The sequence below is a fragment of the Meleagris gallopavo genome, chromosome 5, assembly GCF_905368555.1.
Source record: "Meleagris gallopavo chromosome 5, MGAL_WU_HG_1.1, whole genome shotgun sequence".
Classification (NCBI taxonomy): Eukaryota; Metazoa; Chordata; class Aves; order Galliformes; family Phasianidae; genus Meleagris; species Meleagris gallopavo.
In genome coordinates, this window is record NC_139408.1 from 54,101,352 (window position 1) to 54,124,539 (window position 23,188).

General features: G+C 39.6%; 1 protein-coding gene across 7 annotated transcripts in view; it reads right to left on the reverse strand.

Annotated features, from left to right (window-relative positions):
• Window positions 1-23,188, reverse strand: part of MNAT1 (MNAT1 component of CDK activating kinase) — a 115,870-nt gene that overhangs the window by 59,607 nt on the left and 33,075 nt on the right. For 5 of the 7 annotated variants that reach the window (XM_085225815.1, XM_085225812.1, XM_085225814.1 and 2 more), the window contains exons 3-7: window positions 22,871-22,944; window positions 13,905-14,008; window positions 10,255-10,395; window positions 7,736-7,978; window positions 5,903-6,028 (exon numbers count right to left, since the gene is read on the reverse strand). In XM_085225815.1, coding sequence (XP_085081941.1) covers window positions 5,903-6,028; window positions 7,736-7,978; window positions 10,255-10,395; window positions 13,905-13,961 — 567 coding nt within the window. In that variant the 5' untranslated portion in view covers window positions 13,962-14,008; window positions 22,871-22,944. Of the gene's footprint in view, window positions 1-5,902; window positions 6,029-7,735; window positions 7,979-10,254; window positions 10,396-12,151; window positions 12,247-13,904; window positions 14,009-22,870; window positions 22,945-23,188 lie in introns of those variants that run through there. The other 2 variants (XM_003206785.5, XM_085225816.1) reach the window with 2 other exon arrangements.

The following is a 23,188-nucleotide window of genomic DNA, read 5'->3' on the forward strand; positions in this document are numbered from 1 at the left end:
CCGACACCACGAGGGGAACGAAGCAGCCTCGTGGTACAGATTCAACCGCTGACTCCTGCTGGAGCTCTAGACAACACTCAGTGCTGCTGAAAAACGTTACCCTCACATGCCTGCTGTCTAAAACTAGTGTGCCTATTCTGAGAGAATCTGTATGCCTGAACACATTCCTCTTACTACAATTTTGCCTAGAATCACAACTACATGCTATGAAAAGATAAATATTCCACCCAGTTGCAAAAAAAAAAAGACATCCATGGCACAAGCCTGATGAAGGTTAAAAAGAAAATGCCAATGAAACTCAGATCGCAAAGAAATCAGTTCCATCTGAAGTGTTTCAGCCAGAAGATCAACAGCTGAGCTAACAGCAAAGGAAGGAAAACGGCTGGATTTTATTTCAAACTTTAGGCAAATTCTAACAGTGCTAATAATAAATATATAAAGCCAACAAAACAACAAACAAAAACCCAAAACAAAACAGAGCAGTAAAAATTAGGAAAGCAAGACCGGGAGGCTGAAACAGTTCCCTGCCACACAGATGGGATGGCAAAGCTGCAGAACAGCCGCAGCCTAAACAGAAGTGCTGCACTCACTTCACTTACCTCAGAGTCCCTGGCATTTGTCTAAGCAGCTTTGAAAGAGCACAACTTATTAAAAAGGTATTTTGAGAGACTTTTTTTGTGTTTGGAACAGGATTTTGGATAATTGCTCCATGAGCTATAAAAGAAACAGACTGAAAAACAGGAGCCGCTGCTGAACAGTTGTTTGCACAGGAAGCAATATTGTAGGAGAAGGCAATAATGAAGAACAGTTAATTTGACCTGAGCTGATGAGGTCAACGTTTTAAAAGAAATAGCTCCACATAATGTAAAATAAGAATGCTATTTCCCATTAGAATAATACAGCAAGTGTAACACCACAAGAAATCCATTCCTTAGCAAATGTTATGCTCAGTTTAGTAGTAACGTGCATTCCTGAGGTGTCCTAGACATCCTGTGTCTGACATAGATTCATTTCACTGAAATACTGATTTGACTGCTGCCTCCCGCAAGCTCTGACTGCTTCAGCCTGCACACTGCTCTCATGGCTTCCAGCTACAAACAGTCTGAAACTACAGCGACCAGAATAAAACCCCGATAACATTCAGACACTAAGTTAAATGCAACGTCGCCGCTGTGATTTGGACAGTGAAGGAGCCGAAGCAGATATTTCACCCTTAATTTGCTGCCATTCAGAGGTGCTGTTGACAGGAGATGGAGCCCGGCTCAGCGGAAGAGACACTGGGTCAGGAATTCAGTAGGGCTGGATCCTATTCCTCCTTCCGCCGCTGCTGTGTTGTCTAATCCTGGGCGAGTACATCGCCTCCGGGCATCTGCTTCCCTCCCTCCCCAACACTTCTATTTGAACTGCAAATTCATAATGACCATCTTGGTGATGACGAAGCATGTATTCTGCACTAATGCTTCTATTAATAAATCCTCCCACTGCCATTAAGTAATAAAACAGAAATCCTGAGAGAAATTGAACGATCAGTGAGATGTTATATTCCTTTTGAGTTATTTGGATATGAAATGCAGAAGGAAAGCTTTCTCAAGTGGTGAACCGGCCAGAGGACACCCACACTCATCTACATACTTGGACAATCCAGTTAGAGGAAACTGAGTTTTTAACTACATGAATTTACTTCAAGAATACTATCACTGGAGGCTAAGCACCCTCAGGGACCTGGGAAAGAGAGCAAAGACACTGTAAAACAAAAAGCAACAGAAAAGGAAGAAGACGTGCAGCCTGAAATGGGCTTAGCATAGTATGCACTCGGGCCAATCTAAGGGATTCATTTGGACTTACTACAAACACATAAATAGCTGGGTCCCAGGCTCAGAGGTTTGCACATTCCCAGTTCCTGATGAATTAAAGAAGAGTTGAATATCTCTACACTTTTATGTGTTTTTACCCCCAAAAGTACTGTAAAGCATGTAACTACAAGCACCAAAAGGCTCCCACATTTCTGTAAACACTAGATTCACAAAAAGAAAACTAGAATTATTGTAGTGTAATGGATTCCTGCTTGCATTTGTACATAGCCATTAACATACAATGCATAAGAGCACCTCTCCCACTTTTAAAAACTAGTTAAAGCCATCTCCCAACCAGAAACGGTCAGTATAGACACCAAGAAATGGAAGAACGGTTCTGTTCCCAGACACGACATCTGTTTTGCACTCTCTGATAAGCCCTAGAAACAGTATTCATTTCTAGTAACCACTGCTCTTCTTTGGTCTGGTACTAAAATCCAAAGTGCATGCATTGGTAAGCAATATTTTCAGCGTTACTGCACTAATTGTCATAATGTCTCTTGCAGTTTATACTGATGAGATTAGTTATAATTAGACCAATATCTTACATATTCAAATGTGCTAAAATCCTGTTCCTTATTATGGTAAGTGTGATGAGCAGAAAACTCTGAAGAGCCTCTATCCCCACCTGGGGAGGCCAAATCACACTGACTGACAGGCGGCTGTGTTTCAAGCATGGCAGATACAATGTACTGAAATTAATTTAAAATATTAATGAGATCCAGTAGAATGCAAATAAAAAAGCAACTCCTGCCTGAAAGGAGCAAAACAACAGTTTAATAAAATGAAAAATAAAGATGGAAACTCTATCCCCTGATCTAATTGTCTTTCTTGTGCTATAGGGGATGCTCTTGCTCAGCTTACCAGGGACAGCCATTCCCTCCCTCCTGTAAGCACAGGAACTCCACAGAACTTATATGACACCTTAAATGAGCCAACTTCCTTGAGCTTAGCCCAAGAGACTAGAATGGGCATGCCTCTTAATTCACGAACCAAGAAACTTGTCCAATTATCAGTCAGGCTGAAGAACACCTCTGACCATGACCATCCCAGGAAAAACACTCATGTTCAAGCTGAAAAAGAAAAATGCACTGCCACAACTGGCATGTTTGTAAAGCCTTTGTGTAAATAGAAGTTCCAGATCTGCCAGCATCTCAGCCAGCTTTACCCAGGTTCCCCTCCTTTGAACAAAATTAAAGACAACTAGAAAAGGTCAGGTGGGGAAAAACGAAGGGATGAATGTACATCTGCATGGTGCAAGAACCTTTAATGGTGAGCGCAGAACAGAATTTTGAAAGCAGGCAGATTGTGTACAGTAGGATTTTAGAAAAAAAATCGACCTGGAACACATTATGTACCTTAGGTGAGTCTCAAGGTAGGATGTCATCCAGTGCTGTCACTACATCATCAGCTGCACCAAATCACACACAATCAACTACTGCTTTTTACAAAATGAACTCATTCTGAGCTGAAAAACTTGCATTTGACAACAGTAACTTTCCAAGAGGCATCCCTGTCCTCATCTGAAAACATCAAGAATTAGAGATTTCATCACATTCCACAGTCAATTTTAACAGTGAGACCAATTAACCACTGGAACATTGTGAACTCTGAGGTCTATTTGTTCCACCAGTTTCTGTTAAGCTCCTATTTGTTTAACTAAGGTTACCAGTTCTTGCTACACTAGCTGTTGTGCTGTTCAGACCTGGCTTTTTCTGCAGCGAGGAGGTGCTTATTGCACACTGAGTCATAGCATAACCTCCTCATGAACTACAGGCAGAACTCAGCACAAAGCATAACCTACCACCTTTGAATGAACTTTCTTACTTTCAAAACTGTCAGCAGAATGCTTCAGTGTATGAGTCTTCCCAACACTGCATTCAGAAGAAGTCCCTTCATATTTTATTGCAGTACTATTTATATACCCAAGGTTCACGTGCATTGCTGTGGTTGAGGGTCCAACTCATTTGTATGCTTAGTTAAACTTCCAAGTCCTCTTCACAGGGCCCACTATTTATTCTATTTATAATTTTGCATTTAGCCATATTAAGACACAGGTCATTCAGAGGAGGCCAGCTTGCCAAAAGTGCCCTGGAAATTGCCAACTTGCATGTCACCCATACAAATCTGACATCTGCTTCCCAGCACTGCACTGTGTCCTTGCAGAACACCCCTTCCAGAAATACTCCCATTGTGTGGTAACCAACAGCTACAAGAGGAGTTACAAGTCAGCCAGATAATTCATTTACCACGCAGAGTATCAATACTCTTCTTTTTGTCCAATGCCATTTCTATAAACTTCTAAGTAATGTTATTACATAATTAAATCAGGCATCCTACAAAGAAAATATGGAGATAGGCAATTTTCTCAAGCAAACCTGTAATTTTAATCAGTATGAAATTAATTTTGCTTGATGGAATCCATTTTCTACAGAACGAGGCACTAACTTCAAATATCCTCAACATTCACTTTTTTATCTTTCACTTTAACTGTACTTACACTTTTTTAACATATATCTAAGATCAATCAGGGTGGAGGGTTTTGTTCATTCATCTGAAACCGAACAAATAAAATCACTCATCTAATCACACTTTCTGAACACAGACAAAACAATGATCAGTTACCAAGAGTATCTCTTCTTACTGTAAATGGTAAGATTTAAGTGTCACAATGTTAGAAATCTCCTCATCCAAGTCCTTTACCATTTTTGAATGAAGTTTACTTAAGGCTGCAGATTTGAAACGTCTGCAATTGCTTAACACTATTTAAAATCCATCTACAAATAAGTTGTAAAGTACTTCCATTGTCCTCATCATGTAGTTAAGCTACATGGAAGCTTAACTTAGCTCTCTAAGCAAAGTTGGAAATACAAACAGCTTAAAAAAAACTCTGAGAATATGTTCTAACAGCAAGTATAGGAATTCCAGTGGAATATTTTGTAAGCAGTATCCACAAACACTTTTGTCTACCAGCTTTTCTACACACAGAAAACATCCTACAGAAATGACCTGTCTACCCCCAAGGTAAGACTGTGAGAAGAAAAAGGAGGAAGACAGAGCTTTATACTCCAGAAATGCAAAAGACCAATCTGCGTGAGTTTGCAAGAGCTGACACTGCTTTTAGCAAAGTAAGCTGCAAATGCTATTACAGTGCAAACTCTTTGGAGGAAACAGGCAACGAACACAGCCCAGATATCCTTGACAAATCAAACTGATTAATTGATGGGAGAGTAGTTTGCACGGCTTACTTTTTGCTTTGCTTACTTTCTGGTTTACCATGAGGGTAGGGAGTGTTGGTTATTTTCAAGACATCATTTAGAATTATCAACTCTAAAAAACAAAGACTAAGAGAGGAGCAGGAATTTTTTAAAAAGCAGGAAACGAGTCAGGTACAAAAAAGATTAACAACTTGCACTCTATCTACAGCCCTCCCCTGTCCCAAAAACTAGATTTATTTATCTTACATTTCCATGCACCACTAGATGCATACTTTGTACCACGTTGAGACAAAACTTCAGGAATGACGACAGATCTTTAGCTGTCACTACAGTAGTAACACTTGAAAAAATACTTGCTGCTTCCTGAATTCCAGTAGCAATGAAAATAGCATCCCAAACCACTCAGCATCATTTTCAGTGGTGTCTATCCACAGTCACTGATTATTTCAGTGCTCAGAGCAAACATGGAGAGTGCAGTCTTTTACTCTAAAATTTCAACTTCCAGAATTGTTACACAAATGAGAAACAATATATTTCAGCATACAGAACAGCACTGCTGAGGAAAAGGTATAGCTTGTTTTCAGACAACTATGCAATGAAAGGTTTCTTATATTCTAAGAAGATGAACGATGCAATGCGTAGGCTGTTCTTTTCCAATTATATAAATAGAGATTCAACTATTTAATACAACATGCCACTCTGGTTAAAATAACCTTAAAGTTCAAATCAGGAAATATTGTGTCTTTTGAAAGGCATTGATTAAAAAAAAAAAAAAAAAAAACAACAAGCATTTTGAAAGAATGCTTAAAAACAGTAAAAGAAGAAACTTACCATTTTGATGCCGGTGGAAAATGTGACTGGTTTGACAGGTTTGGGTTTTTCCAGTTGCATTTCTAGCTGAGTAGATCTGTCTTTATGCTGAGCCAAAAGCAGCGAAGCAGGAAGACTGGAGCTCTCCTGTAAGCATAAGAATAAACATCTGAATACTAAACCACAAGAAATACTAATTAAAGCTGCATATACTTCAAAACTTCAAGCTGTATCTGAAAGGGCATCCTTAGCAGAACAGTGTAATGCTAAATATTCTCTATACAAAAGAAGAGTTTACAGAAAGAAAAAGCTGCAGTTAACACCATAAATCAGTGTAACCTGCAAACAATCATTTTTATAGAATCCACATTAAAGACAATGTAACAGGCTCCTTATTCCAACCAGCCAAGGTGACCATATTTATTAAAATTAAAAAATAAAAATAAAAACTTAGTCAGAGAAGGAATAATACAAAACAGTAGAACTTGGATCAGATGTTTATCTAAGACACATTCTTTCTACCAATGAACTCAGACCAGTTTGAAATTGTTTCCCATTAGATTTCACCTGAGGCCGTTTGGAAATGATCCTTGCTCTGCTTTGCACAATGGCACTATTGTAAGTGCAACCAACAGCATATTTATTTTCTCCTTCACCAACTTATTTTTAGGGAAGCCAGCCAATTTTTTTAAAAAGTATATAAAAGTAATAAAACAAATAGTTAAGCAAATTAGCTACTAAAACTCTCATGTTTAGGCTACAACAGAATGATTATTAACATACACCTACGTACTACATTATGGAGAGAGTCAGGAATTATTGACCAATTTTCTAATAAACTAATGTGACTATCCACACGCACACCGAGTTCCCCGGGCTCCCAAGCTTGGACAGAAGTGAAGTTGAAAGCAGTGAAGAAGTTTAGAATAGATTATTCCCAGAGTCCTGCAGGGTACCATTTTTCACACAACACTCAAACCAAGCAAACACTGAACCGTGACCCATGCTGCAGCAGACTGAATTGTGATTTTCATTTTTATTTTAGAACCGTTCAGAGGAAGAAGTTGGAAGCTTTTTAAAGCTGCACGATGCCCTGCTGTCTACAGTAGCCTAAAGAAATCTCTACAAGTGCTCATGAAGAAAGGTTGTGTTTTACACCTATTATTCCCCCATCACTTTCCCTCCTCTTTCTTCTTGTTTCTTACACTCACTTCATCTCATAACAAGGTAGCAACTGCTAAAAGCAGAAAAGTCTCACAGGAAATCGGCTCCAGAATGGCAAATGTCAGACATGAAACCTTCCTAATATTTCAGCAGTTTCCAAGGTGGAAGAGGTTTAAAAATCTAAATTGTAACGATGAGACTTTTGTACAGCTGGGAGAAAATCTGGACCACAAAAGCTTTAGTTGACAGTCCACATGTCCAAATCATTTCACATACCCACAGCCATCCTGCAGGCCCCATGTGCTGCTGGCTCTCAGAGTTCAAGGATTGTAGATTCTTCTAATCTCCAGATTTAATATTCTAGGGTTCTCTAGCTCATCTGACCACGTCATGTTCCTTAAACATTCACTGCATTTCTGGCACAATAAAGGAAGCCAATTCTTATACCAACTTCATAACAGCTCCACATCAGCACAATGGTTGGTAACCAGATTACACAACTGTGGGAAATCACCACAGTGCCAGCAAGCCACCACATTTGTGATTGTTTGTCCTTTCTAACGTGCACATAGTCCTCTTGTTAACTATTAATACAGAAATAGAAATCAAAGATTCAATCCTGTAAGCACTCACTCACACTAGCAATTTTCTGTATGGGAAAGAAAAAAAACAACCATGTAAGCTACTTACATGTAAAAATTTCTGAAATATGTTTAAAGAAGCCCGAGGCTCTGGCAAAAGGTGGATGCTTGACATCTTTAAAGACACCTTGACCTCTGTGTGATTCCAAACTGCTGCATGGCCCAGGGGGAAGACGCCCGTTTGCCAAGTGCTGTAGTGCCATTCTGCTCCTACCTGCGGAGTGCAGGCTCTTGAAGAGGTAAGTGCAAGTCCCACATCACAGAAGACATCTAAGAGCTGTTCTATAAACCTCTGTATACAGATGAGTTTATATAGTAAATAAAGGAAGTGCTTTAATATTTTATTAAATCCTGATTGCCCAAGTTTGGAGGCTTTAAAAGAGGGGGGGAAAAAAAAAAAAACTTAACCACACGTCTCTTTTTGAGATTACAAGCCTAAATTACAACAAGGTGCTGTGCTTTTCAAGTGGGAGGTTTTATGGCAAAAGAGGTCACTTGTAATGAAGGTTATATAAAATCTGCTTCACTGAGTAGTGGGAGGCAAAATGGGCAACAGGTAACAGAGCAGGACTGGAGCTGAAGCATGCGACTGCTCTTCCAGCAGCGTGCAGAGCATGAGCCACACAAAACCTGATCTTCCTTGCACCAAACCATGCCAGCCTTCCTCCCTCTGCTCCCTGCAGAGGCCAAACTCTTGAAGGCTCGGCCTCAAGGCCAGATTTTTCTGCAAGACCTGAATAACCCAGAACCCAGAGCCTGCTGCACAACATTTTAAATACCAAGCATTTCTGTGCCTATCTAAATTATAAGCTCTTTGAAAACAGGACAGTATACTTGTATGCAAAATTCTCCTGTTGAAAGTGCATGGGGCACACTCAGTTCAGGTGCTTTTCTCTATGAGCCCCAAACCTATCCGTCACTCCAAACAGAGGTAAGAGAGCGCACACACAGCACAAGAAATATGCCTTAAGTGTTCTCTTAACATCCAGTATGGCATGGAAAAAATTGGGGAAAAAAAATCACCAAGAGCCAGGTCACATGGCTGCAGGTTCCAAACACCAAGTGATGCATTCAGAATAGAGCATTTGAAATCATAGGGTGAACGTTGGCATTCCCACCTCCCTCCACTCATAGCCCTGCCAAGCCAGCATTTCTGCCATTGATATCATGGTATCACTGCAGACAGAGCTTAACCCTTGTGGTTTGGGTACAGTACCATCAAACACCACAGATCTTTATTTTTTTTTTTAATTTAATTCCTTACATTGCTCCTGTTTTTGCCGCATTTCTCAGCAGAGCACACATTTCAATTTTAAGCATGATCAGATTCATTTTCAGATATGTAGCACAGCATTAGAGGGATTTAAGAGACCATAGGAAATGTTTATTTGCTTAACAACTGCTGGTTTTCCAGAGACTTTATAAGTCATTGTACAAACACCTTAATGCTGGTTTTATAAACCTTTCGTATTACAAAATAAGTTTTGATCCAAATTTAAGTTGACAGTGCCCCCTTCACAAACAGAGACAGAACTTAACTTTAAACAACTTAAAGTTGCCCAGTTTCCCTCATCAGCCTTTAAAATCACCTTTCTGTTGTTTTTAGAATATTAAGACGTATTTTAATAGCAGTACATATGCAATCACAGTTAAAACTACCTATTTGAGTCATGTTTTAAGGATTATTTATAACCATTCTTACCTCAAGCCATCTGGTGAAGTACGTTTCCAGTAAAACCAACTGCTGTGTAAAAGAACAACACTAGTCTCTAGTAAATTAAGACTTCATTTTAGAGCAGGATTGAACTAAGTCAGAAACCAGTTCAAAATCCCTTTTCTGAGACAATAAATTTGAGTTTGCAGTACAGCTTTTATGAATTGATCCATTACTCAAACTATTCCTAATCATGGGGATTGTAAGCACTTCTACCTTAAAAGTGAAAAGAGACTACTGGATGCAAAGTTACAGGCTTGATGGAATCTCAGGGAACCTTTCTGCTCATCTCTGCTCCATACTATAAACAATGAAATAACAGCTCCTTTAAACAAACCAGGGAAAGGTTTCCACAACCCCTGGCTTTGAAAACAATAGCTCTTCAGGAGAGCTCCCACAACCCCTAAATTGCACACTGACGCTCTCTCTTCGTGCCCTGGCTCAAAGAAGAATTCTCCTTTTCCTGGAAAATCAGGAAAGTGTCTCCATCTTAAATAAAAAAATCAAGAGTACAAAGCAGGAATTAATGTTATACTAACATAAGATACTGAAATGAGACAAATTCTGAATTAAAATCAGCCAAGAAGCTTTAAACCACACATGGACATAACTGCATACTCTATAAGTACATGCATACATATTTCTTTTTTAATGTTATACGCAGACTGTTTTCAGGGATGGATAGAAGGTGCAATAAGTGCAAGGAGACAGAAGAGCAGTGTAAATCATGCAAGACAGGAAAACAGAAAGGGACAGCTCAGTTAATTCCACAGTGAACTGAATGATATGTATATAAACCCATCTGGTATTTGCTCTGCTACGGAGCATTCAAAGCCTCCAGTTTTGTTACTCACCAGTTCATCCAAGAGTGCTTGTTTATTCTTCCTTTTCATCATCTGTTGTAGCTGTTCCTCTTTCTGTTCAAGCAGTCGCCTTTGTTCATTTTCCTGTCGTTCTACCTCTAAAGCTTCCTCCAACTCTTCCTGCTCCCGGGTCTGAAATGGAAACATGAGAAATTGACTCTCAGCAATCTTCATCCTTGCATGGACTGAAATCTCTTACAACTTTTCTGCCTATCAGAGGACATAGGGCAGACCAAGCAATGGAAAAGCAGCCAAATTTTACCTTTTAATGGTCATTATGGAAGATGATTCCTACCTTCTCTTGCTGTCCAAAGACAGATTTTCACCTTGCTGCAGTAGAAAAAGTACCCATCTAGATTTTGGCTCTAAGTGATAGAGAATGACAATGGCTTTTCCTTTTATCTTAGCAGTAAAATGAAGGCATCCCTCTTTGCTCCCACACACTCTACTTCTCAAGAGATGTAAGAAAGTGACGAAAAATATAATTTCACAAAACTTTCCCTTGTCACCCTTTTCTAGATCAGCTGCATCTTGCAGCTTGTGTGCAAACTTGTGTTTATCAGTGGCATAGAAGAAGTGTATGAACTAAAACATATTTAAGAATGAACATCTTACAGGTGTAAAGATAAGTGAGGTATTTTTCCTATGACTTGAATAGTACTTGCATGCTACAGAAGTGGAATAGAAACAGCTTACTAGGACAAAGATGACTGCGTTTTTGTTTCAGGATTAACTTCTAAAGATAAAAAAGGCTTTTTAAAACTACTGAGTCAACTGTATTTAAAACTCACAGTAGAACTGAAGAGGGCTGAAAAAGTAACAACCACTGAAAGGGAAAAAAGAAAAAAAAGATTCAAGGTGAACAACGTTATACAGAAGAGAGAATCAAAAGAATGCCAATCGGAGGAAAAATGGTATAGAACAATTACATACAGAAAACATCTTCCCAAATCTTCCTTCCCCAAAATAATGAACGGGAGATCCAAAATAAATGCAGAGAGTACTAAATAAAGTTTAAATGGTCGATTAATCCACTGAAAGGGTTTAAGCACAACATTACTGCAGCTAAGAGCTTAGAAAAATCTGTTCCTGTAACACAACCCAAAGTTGTACCACAAAGCATAGTGGTGTGACATAGGCCAGAATATGCTGAAAAACATCCTGTTAGCAGGAAGATCAGGGTGCTGGGTCCCAGATGGGCCCAGTTACTCCCTGTTGCAAGAGCTGACAGATCTCAATGCTTGCCACTGAGTCAATGAATGATGCCTTCATTCTGCAAGTAGCAGTGACACTGGTGAACAGAAGGTCAACAAGATGCCTTCTCTTCATGTTCAATGAAAGGAAACAAACAAACAAAAAATAATAAAAAAATCCTCCCATTGCTAACTGAGGTTATTTCGAAGAATTAATACGTCTAGTTAGTTCAGTCAACAGAACTAAGAGCTCAGGGTCTATAAACACTCCAAGCCTCTTCTATGTTTATGCATAAAAACTGCCTGGACTTTGTAATGAAACAAAAGCAAAATTGTAACAAAGTGCTGACAGATCTGAAAAACCAGCTGAGAATAATCAGAGCCAGGAATAAGTAAACTAATATACAAACCTAAACTAGATCGGGCTACAGCAATAACAGAAGAACGAGTCAGATAAAATTTTTTCTGAAAGGAAGACCAAACAAAACAATAATAACAAAAGGGCTCAACAGGCAGCAAGGGTTGTGTCAAGCTTAAAGTTAGTCTAGACACAGTTCCACAATCTGAAGAAATAAAGATGATCATGGTGAAGGCCTGGGGCAAAGTCAAAACAAAAGAAGAGATAAAATGATGTGCTACTTGATCGCTACTGATTTTTAATTTCTTGTATGACAGTGCTACAAGAGAAAAACAACCTTAGGAACACTCATGTCAACATATTTCCAGTGGAGATGAGAAAAACTGCTGAGGTCTCTGGTCCAGTACGGTTTTCAACTTTGGTCCTTTCTGCCTGCCAAACAAAAATTCAAACTGGAACAGGATAAGGGTTAAAATAAATAAGTAAATAAAATAGCATGTATCAAGAGTGATGGAAAATATCAATGTTTCCTCAGAAGCAAAACAGGACAGTAGACACTTATTTGTCAGTCCAGGAACTAAGGGACAAAGACTGACCATAAGAAGTTTAGGCTTGAAGTTACAACATCTTTTCCCATTCAAGGAGAAAAGGCATTCTAAAATCTGCTATGAAGAACTAGAGGGGGGGAAAAAAAAAAAAAAGTATCATTTCAGCTTTCAGGAGAGGGGTAAATTAATGGGCAAGATCGTGCGTTTTTGTAATAGCAACTGTGTGAAGTCTATTATTTAGTTTCAGTTGTTCAAAAATAAAAAAATCCAGACTTACAGGAGACCTGCAGACATGCAGACTTGCCCAGCTTCCACAAGACAGCCTCTACCACAGCAAGTCCATTCAGTAGAGGAAACAGAAGACCCAGAGGGCTTAGGTGTGTACAGAGTATTACTGTGGTGCTTGATGTGATCACACTGCTAGTGCAAGTCAAGTACATGAACAGGAAGATGGGCAGCAGGTAAAGCACACTATTCTTATGGCAATGCTAGAGGTTGTGCCTACATTGTAAAATAAGAGCCAAATACTTGCAAGGTCTCTTCCAGCTCTGAAGCAAAGGATATCGCACAGTGTCACACACAGGATAACAGATCAGAGAGATGGTCCCCTAGGGAAATTTCCTTGCCTTTAAGAGGAAGAGGTTCAAACAAACATTTTTCAGATTCCAGTCTCCTCCTGTGAAATCCTAGCGCTAAAGAAATCACTGGGAATTTTGCCACAGACTTCAGGGGAGTGAGGATTTCACCCCTACTGATTTGAAAGTCAGTCCTTAGTGCGACTGGAATACAAACACAAAACCTTGTTAAGTCACACTCTGGGTAGACATTTTCCTTCAAGAACCAATAAAAATGTGTATTTTTATACTGAACAAGTACTTAACAGATTAAGCTTTTCTTACAGAAGTAAATGTTTGAAAGTTTATTTTTAAAGAACAAAATGATATCTGAGCCATATTTTAGCAAATGCATCTTCAAAGAACTGTGTGTTTTGCATATAGATCATATATACAATGCTCCCGATGTTACTGTTATCAGCTCTTGAACAAAAGTTTAAATGTTTGTTTCAACATCTTTCATTTTAAATTTTGCATAAGCCAGACCTGTGCTTTCCTTCAGTTTTACAGTTCTCTCTTGGGAGCTTCATAATGTCTGCATCTGGATTCTTTTTAGCATTCAGATGAGAAAGGAGCGATTGTCCTAGTATAGGAATGAAGTTGGTCTCTCCTGGATATTGTCCAATGAGACTGCCAGCACAATGTAGTGGTGATGTATTAAATGCAGACTTCACTGCCGGTCCCTCTTTTTAAATGCTTTCCAAAATAAAGGATAATTGCATTTCAACTATCAATTTCATCTCTTTAAGCGGCACTAAGTATCATTATCACAGAATATTAGCATATTGCAGTTTTTGAATACAAAGTGAAGTATGCATAATGTTTTGGCTTGCTTTTAAGATACTTTAGAAAGTATGTCGTTTTGAAAATCCTTTAATTCTTCTGCTAATGAATAAGAATTGTAAGGGAGAGGAGAAGTTAAACTAACCAGTTTTATCTTGTTTTTCTGAATGACTTCTTTGTTATCCTTCTGGTACAGCTCCATTTTCCTTTTGGTGTTCTCCAAATCCACATTGTTAGTCAAGTTAAACACTGCATAAATATTGGAAAGACATAAAGTAAAAGTATTAGGTCAGCATGCATTTCTATCACAAAGAAATACTATTCTTGTGTATGCACTCCATCACTTCCAGCAACAGACACAAACATCACAATAACAGAACTTAGATATGCCTTGCAGAGCAAGATGCAGCTCGCTAAGTCCCTGCAAACTTCAACAGAAGCCAATAGAGTTTCTTTAGGTTTATACATCTGTACTAGAGACAGGTCTGAATCTTGCACCTTACTTTATGAAACTGATAATGATGCATGTGAATTATCATGATATTGTCAGTAATGGATTGAGTTTTTTAAGTAGCAGTTGCAGCTATGTTCCAGTTAAATGACATTAGCTAGTTAACCAGTTCCAGCTAGATGAAGTTTGACTAAAAACATACATATTAAGGCAAGGTTAGAAATTAAGTTGTTCCATTTCATAAGATTATCTAATGCATAAAGACTACAGAGATTATCGGATCAATTTCACAATTCGATGAGTTAAAAGGCACCAGTGTACAATGACCTTTACCATGAAGAATCTGCAGATGCATCCAGATTAATTGGTTAAAATGCCATTCTTTCAATGCCTCTTGATAGTGACAGGCCAGATCTCACGTAATTACGAGCAAGCAGAGTTGGCCAGCAAGCTCCACAGCACAGAATACACCTCAGGAATTGATTGGTTTCTATAATCAACAGCTTAAAAGATAGTTTGGATGACCAGTAATTCAATACAGTGCCTGAGTCTTTCACCTCTGGGTCTCTAGTTCAATTGTGGGTGAAGTGAATTCCAACGGAAAGCCATTATCACTGGGAAGTCACCCAGTGTTTGATATCAAGAGTGGATGCCAGTCCACAGCCCTAAAGGTTGTGAAGACTATAAATGTACAGCATTCTTCCCAAAGATCTCTAAGAGCTTTGTCACAAATCTACTGTAAGCTTACAAGAGCAGCAGAGAAATTTACACAGCACTGATGAATCCCTTCCAAAAGAATAACAGCACAGCAATTGCACAAACAATCAGCAAGGGAAGGAGTTGCAGTGAAAACGCCAACACAGGAACTGGAAGATTTTTATTTAGTTCTCTGTTCCTAGTCTTCTCAAGTGACTAGAGCTAACTGAACCCTGTGCACGGGTACCACTGCAAAATCATTTGTGTAAACGAGCCTGAGAGAAATAGAAGGAGAAAGAATGATATCTGTGTTGCTTCCCATCAGAACAGCACACATCTCAGTTTGGTAAAGATTAACATCCCTTACTGTTTTCTTCTCTCCATAGGTAATGTGGCAGAAATTAACTTTCAGGAGGGCTATAAGATAAACCAGCAATAACCTAGACTGGCAAGACCGTTGAGAGCAATTAGAGAAACAGAAAAATGAGGAGATTTCTGTTAGATTTTATGAGGAAGTTCTTTACTCAGAGGGCAGTAAGGCACTGCTGCCCAGAGAAGTGGTCGGTGCCCATCCCTGGAGGTGCCCAAGGCCAGGCTGGATGGGGCCCCGGGCAGCCTGAGCCGATGGGTGGCAACTAGCCCACAGCATGGCGTTGGAGCTGCATGGACTTTAAGGTCCCTTTTAACCTAATCAGTCTGTGATTCTATGAAATCAAAGCAAGAGATTAATTAATGGGGGTAGATGGGGGAGATCTGCAGCGTGAGAGTCACTGGCTACTGCTGGACTAACCCAGCAGTACAGACTACACTTCTCCCAGGCACAGGAGCTGCCTCTCCCCTTGTTCTGACTGCAGGATTCCGGGTGCTCCATGGTGCCTGCAGAAACCTTCCAGTAACCTGAACTGGCTCAGTACAGGCAATGGACAAGTGCCAGAGATGGTGTAAGGGAAGTAACAGAAATGTAAGAACACTCTCTCCAGGAGTACAGAACACTACTTCTATCAGAAGCATTCAGTCTTTCCTTGAACCACAGCAAAAAGGGTTAGGCAGGATATAGTTGAAAAAATCCACAACCTTAAACAAACAAACAGAATGCTGTATTTATTATTTTTTCTCCTTTTCTAAGGGGACCTACATTTTAATTCAGTCTGGCTCCTGATAAGCAAGAACTCTTGCAGCCCTGCCCCAGCCTCCTCACTTCAGGAGGGATCTGAGAAGCAGGCTGGTTTTGTGGGCTAAGCATTTGATTGGGAATCAAAACCTGGGCTCAATTTCCAGCTTTGCTGCTGTTCCAGGGCAGATCACTTGACCTCCACACTGGAGGTCTCCTATATATGAGAACCATAAGCAGGAGGATAAAGCTTTCTTTCTCCTGGACATATTCTGCTGTGTCTCCTTACTACAGCTCCACGTAGCACCTATCTCAGGGTCTTGAGCTCACCTCAGGTGGAGCCCTGGACAACCACAAACCAACACAACCACAAATCAACACATCGCTCTGGGAGCTCTTTGACTTTCAAAGTTCAGCTCCTTGGGTTCTGGAAGCAAATTACTGATTTCAATGTATTTTTCCCACTCCAAAAGGGTTATAAGAACAGTTCCAGTTTCTTATTGCAATTACATATTGCTTTCCAGATCTGGCAGCATTTCCTTAATAAAGCACACTATTTCAGTTTAAGTTTTTATTATTTTAGGGAAGATTTGACCTCCAGTTTCTAATCTACAGTCCCCAGCTGACAAGCTGCTTCACATTTGAGTATTACAGCACAGAAGAATGGTCATGTGAAAATGCTGGCATACAATCAGATCAAGGCTCTGCAATGACAGCAGCTGCACGGGAATGTCAGCACTTCCTACAACTTAAATCCACACACCAGCTCTGTAAACTTTTCAATGACGACACAAGAAAGAAATAGCACATGAGCCATGCTGTGCTAGCAAGATGCCCAGATGCCACCTTCAGGTGCAAGAGAAGGAACAAGATGAGATGCCAAAATGCCTCAGGCTCCTGAACATCTTGGTTGTTCCTCTAAAAATAATCCAGCAATAAGCAGATGACCTAGGTTTTGCAAGTATTGCTGCTTGAAACATTCAAGTGGGCTTTTTTTGTTTGTTTTCTTCCTCAGTTATTAATGGATTCAACAACACACAATCTCAGTTTGTGAAACACCAAACATAAGATTTAAAACTCACATCAGGTAAGAAAGCCAATGTTAGACACATGCAGATTACTGCCTTTATTTATAACTACTTACAAAAGTGAGTAATCTTTATACTTTCTATCACCTTATATCACCTTGCAGCAAAGTGCTGTGTTTATTTCTCCATCTGCCTCCCTGTGGTGGCTGGAAACCATGGGAAGAATTCTGTCTGCAACCAAATCTCCTTGCACCGATTCTTCTCTGCCTGTCTTACTCTACTTTGTCACCTGAGGACACAGTAGGGCAGCAATCAGAAAGATTCGTACCTCCTATTCCCTCAAAGACCAGAGCAGATCTCTCCTACTAAACAGTGTCACTGAGGAGAAGCATCATCTTGGTCCCAGTCACCCTTAGCTGTTGCTCCTCAACACCAAGGGTCCTCATTTCAACACTTAACATACTGGAGATTTACGTTTTATTGCAACAGTGTGAAGACCTGGTTGTGTCTATACCAAGATCAGCATCAACAGCTGTCCTTGAATAAATGAAAAGAATATCCTCCCTCCTACATAATCATCCTAGCAGCAAAACAAATGGAGCTCTCTGACACTTCGCAGTTATCAGTGACCAACCTGTCAGCCTAAATACTTTCCAACATATTTTCTAATTTATTTTTCATGGGCTTCAAACATCTCTTCATCAATAATCACAGAATGTAGAACTCTTGCCATTTTATTCCTATAATCACAATAGTCAGATTCATTTTGTAAGGGGGACCATTACTTCCTTCTCTTCTCCTATGCCCCCACCACTATTTACCTAGCATTTAAAAGCCAGCAAATATCAAAGAACACAGTAACTAATACTCAGCATCTTACCTTCTACACATATAGGACTACACTGCATTGTTTGATTTGGTTTTATTTGCATTTTGTCAGAAATTTATTTTTAAACTTAATTCTTCCAAATGTTCCTTTTAAAAAAAAAAAAAAAGACAGCAAAAATTATAGAACTAGAACAGAAAGAGCTAAAAAAAAAAATAAATAAAAAACCCTGACTCACATGCTGCATCTCCCCTGAAAAAATACTGGTGCAGGTCTGAATATGACTGGCAAAGCAGATGGCTAGTTTGAAAAGGTTTCAAAGAGAAGACATTTATTTTTGTCTGTGTTAAAATATAGCATAAGCTGATATAAGAGGTCTGAAACCCTTTAGGGAAAAGAAACAGAAGCTGTTTTGTATGCAACAATTATTTATCTACTTATCCATCTCACACTGGTTCATTTATAAATTGACTTGCCTTGAGACATCTGTTGAAGTACAACAGGAAGACTATTGTGTTTTCCTGAAACTTTTCATTCTATTTAGGTAAAATTTCTTCCTTTGGAAATTCAGCCTCTGCAGGGAGATTTTCACTGCTTTTTAAAAAGTAACATTTATTCCGCAGTTCTATAACAAATGGGAAAGTATCTTCTTGTTATAAAAAGAACTCAAGATTTGAGCCAAAACTTTGGATTACATGGAACAGTAAGTTGCCCAGAGATGCAGCACTGCGTGTATGTCACTCCACTGCAGAACTTCAAATTCGATCCATCAAAATATCCTTGTTTTAAGTCTGAGATATTGAAAACTATCTGAGATTTCTCCTCCTAAAAGAGACACCAATGTTACCATGTTGAAATATTTGTTATTCAAATGTTAGGCTCACTGCCTCTCTGGTGAGACAGCAGGTGATTAGTTTAATGACCTACAAAGTCAGTTCCTGTACTGGCCCTTTTTTCCTCATCTACAATCCTCTTAAAATTTTCACCTTCCATTCTCTGTACTTCTAGCTGACCCCAGCTAGTAGGAAAATGGCCACACATCCAACTCTTTTCTGAAAGAGGAATTTGTGGATTAAGGAAAATATCGGTCCTGCTATAAAGAATATTCCTCCTATCCAACTACCAAGAACTCCTCCATGACCACCTTTGTAAATAGCCAGCTAGAGGCTGAGAATGGCAGAAGTGCTTTGGGCAGAGCACTCGAAGTATAGACACGACCACATCCCCAGTTTGCAGAGGGAGAACAGAGCTGCTTTGGCACCTTTGCTTGGTGCTTTCCATCTCTGGGCAAACCTGTGGGGCCTCACCCTTTCATGAGGATGGGAGCAGTTTGGTGGTAGAGGAGACAGGCAAAATCTTAAGAGGTCTCTTTCCACCAACATTACTACCAAAGAAAAATAAATAAATAAATAAATAAAATAAAATCAGGAAAACCAAAATGCAAAATTAAGCCAGAAAAAAAAAAATCTAGTTAGGCATTATTAGACATTTGTTTATTTTCAGTTGTCTTTGCTTGTGACAATTTTCCAGAAAAACACTTTGTTATAGAATTGAATTATTAGAGTCACTAATCCCCATCAGGTCCAAGAAGGATTGCTTTGGCTGGAACAGCATGATACTGAAAATTGAAATTCAGTTTAGATGAGATGACTGAAACTGATCTTTGATAAAGCCACCCTATTTCATATTAGGTTCCTCCCATTTTTAGCAACAGCAGCACCATCTTTTTATACTCAGAAGAAAACCCTCAAACAATAAGCAACATAACCTACACACAGTCATAGGTAATAAAATCCTGTCTCCCCACGGATCACCTGTTAGATAAATGTTCTGAGCAAACAAGTCACCAGGCAGCTGCTATTGCACAAAGTCTCAGAGAAGTAATGAGATCCTGGAATCCAAGGGGCTCAAACACAGAAGCCTCCTTCTAACACAAATGTACTGAATGTTTTAAACAGCAATAATAGCTATTAGCAGTTGTGTTGTGGTAATGCCTAGAGGCCTCATTCAGGTATCAGGAGAGCAGTGCCAAGCAGTGTGTACACACAGGATAGGAGGCGGGCCCTGCTTTGGAAAGCTGACACACCTGGTTTTCAAGAACTGGCTGTGAAGATGCCCTGGGGAAGAAGAAAATCTTGTAGAAAGCACAAGGAAAGTTTGCATGATGTCCAGAGAGCGCAGCCCTGGTGGCAAACTCTAAGGTTTAACCTTGGCCCTCCCAGCAGAAGGACACAGACCTGACTTATTTCAGTTGCACGCATTGCTCCAAACGATATCTTTTAACCTTTTCACTTCATTATTACTCCTAATGTTCTAAGTTCTAATGACATCTAACTGTTAGCAATGTTACCAAATCGTCCAGCTGATTTTTCTTCTGGAGAAAGCTTGCATTAAAATGTGGTTTCTATTTTAAAGCCTTGTATAACACATTTTAGCCCAAAGCATTATTTAGTGGCTACATTCTAAACCACTAAAAATTTGCTTTTTATAACACCAATCTGAAGATATGACTACCCTCGTGTTTGACCTTTTCCCCCCACCTCTTTTGCTGTACCACCCAACGCTTTTCTTTAAATAGCAAAGTTTGTAGTTATAATACTCCTGATACAAAGGGGGAAATGTGCTTCAAGTGAGGCCATACATCAATCAATGCAATAAACCAGTGCGGTAACTACAAATGCTGGAGATGATCTACCTGAAACATTTGGAAAAGCTATCAGAATCCTGCCACGGTCACACAAGCATACTTACACAGGATGTTTACATATTTTCTCCGCCAAGCACTACTTTATCTGAAACCCCCTCACATCTTAAGAATCAAAACTTACCAGCGAAGAGCAAACAGGGTAAAGCTGTGCTTTTTAGCACATTGATCTTCTCACAGAAAAACTGGAAAATTTGGGGCAGGAGAAAGAAAGGGGAAGATCTGGTTCTCTGCACCCTAGCTTCCCAACCTGGCAGCTCTAACAATCACCAGCAGCCACTGCCAACCTGCCATACATTGGCCCCATGAGGCAGAGCTTTGCTCCGCATGACTACACTCTTTCTTTCCCTTCCCACAGCCCAGTTTCCCACGTGCACAGACGAGCAGGGAATTCACATATACAAAGAAAAAGGAAATAACTACTCTTACCAGTTAAATCTAAAATACCCATAGAGTTGCAGGCGCCTTTAATACATTGTTCTGCCATGTCACACACAACATGCCCTAAAAAATGCTGAATAAGTAACACTACGGCTGCGTATCAAACAGCAGTCAGTTGGAGAGTTCTGCTCAGGAACACAGGCAGGACACTGGGGAGATGACAACAATCAATGAAGCCTGAAAGCAAGATGTGTCTATGGGAACAAACGGGGCTTGAATTCTTGTTGGATGCATTCCTGAATCTAACAAGCCCTCTGGATTCTGGATCTACAGTACATTAGTAGATCATAAATTACTCCTGTAACTGGGAAGATTAAGAGCCTTTTGACTGCATCCCTTCCTTCCTCAAACAACCCTGGCTGCAGGAAGGAGGTATTTCATCTTTCTAGACCTTTCAGGTGTTTTAGGTGTCCTGCTCCAGCAACTAACTTCAATTCCTGGCATGCATTTACTGAGCTCCTACGTGGTATGTCTGTAATTGTGCTGGTCCTGCAAACAAGTTCACTCTTCTTCACAAGGTTACGAGGATCAGCTGCAAGTTCTGTTGCTTCTAAAGCAAATTGCTATCAGAGGCTCCGGAATCATCTGAAATTTAACCACCTAATCCCAAGAGCTGGGGAATCATCACATGCTGCACAAATTGACAAGGTTCTGGAGTTTTCAGGCAAAACTTCAGCTCTCTTGTTGCAGGTACCAAAATATCACATAAAGCAGTAAGTGGGAAACATGTACTTAAAACTACATAAATACAAAGCAGTTTCCCTTTCTGTGTGTGCAGAGACTCTTCCAGAATCCTCTGGCTAAGCTGTAATCATTCTTTCTATTCACCCTCTCCTTCCTCTACACCATCCAAAACATATACAAACAGAACTACACCCACATTGTCTCCTCCAGATATTTGGACCCATATGAGTGTGCTTGGTGTTTCCCAGCCACACGATTTAGCTCTCCAGCCTCAGCCTTCTTATGCCAACAAAAACATGACACATCACTCACAGCAGTAAGTGTACTGGATATGTTTCTACAAAATGCCTTCGTACAAAAAGGAGCAAGGGCTCCTTTGAAAAACAGCATCTCCATGACTTCCTTCAAATGGCATTCACTGCCTTTTCTGCACATTTTAAGCCACCTCTTCATCCTCCAGGATAGAAAAAAGAACAGTCTATAAAACCAAGAAGCAAACCATTTAGGAGTCTCTCCTTTGAACACATCCATGTTTTTCTAAGCAAAATCCATCACTCCACCATAAATCACAAGTCACCCTAACTAAGAAAAAAAATAAACTCTGTTGATAACATAGGCCCCTTCCAAAGGGCAAAGTTCTACTTCAACTAAACCAAAGAAAAAGAAATCAACGTCTGTTCCTAAACCTTCTTCTTCTGCACAGCAACACAAAATGCTACCACAGTGGTATGTAAGGTCATCAGCTTCAAAGCAGCTTCAACTACTGTAACTTGCAGAAGCAAAACTGATGAAAGACACCATATGGCTTCTGTCATGGTAGATAAAGCTAATGGAGGCGTATAATGAAAATTTCAATTTCTCTTCTGTTTAATCTTTCCCTGTGCAGCCCCGACAACCGCTTGCAAGCCCTCCTTTTCTAGCTATAAAGACTACTTCCACTTTGAATTGTGTTTTTCCTTTGGAAGATAAAATGTTTTACTTCACAACGCCCTACAGTTCAGCAAATATGGTTAAAATATACAGGAAAAAAAGTAATTAGATAAACATCTGATACTATAATAAATCCTATTACAGGAACCCAACTTAGACATTCTCATAGGCAGCTTGTCAAGATAAAGGTCTATGGTCTCATGAGCACAGCACATCAAAGATGCAAGCATAAAGACTTACCAATTTCTTCTATTTCTTCCAGGAAATCATTATATTCACTTAGGCTGGGAAAGTCATCCTCTCTTTTATTGTATCTTTGAGAAAGGAGAAACAATCGTTTATTTAATGCACACAGATGAAATTTCAATTCAGCAAGGCTCTTGCTGCAAGCATATTAAGTATTGACCTAGTTTTATCAACAGTGTTCTTTGTCGCTCCCACAACGGACCAACGTACAGAGTCTTTAAAATGAGACAGAAGTGCTTGGAAAGGAGACAGTCTGGTACAAATCAGTGCTATCTTTCCCTACTATTTGTAGGCTCCTTTTTCAGCAGTTCA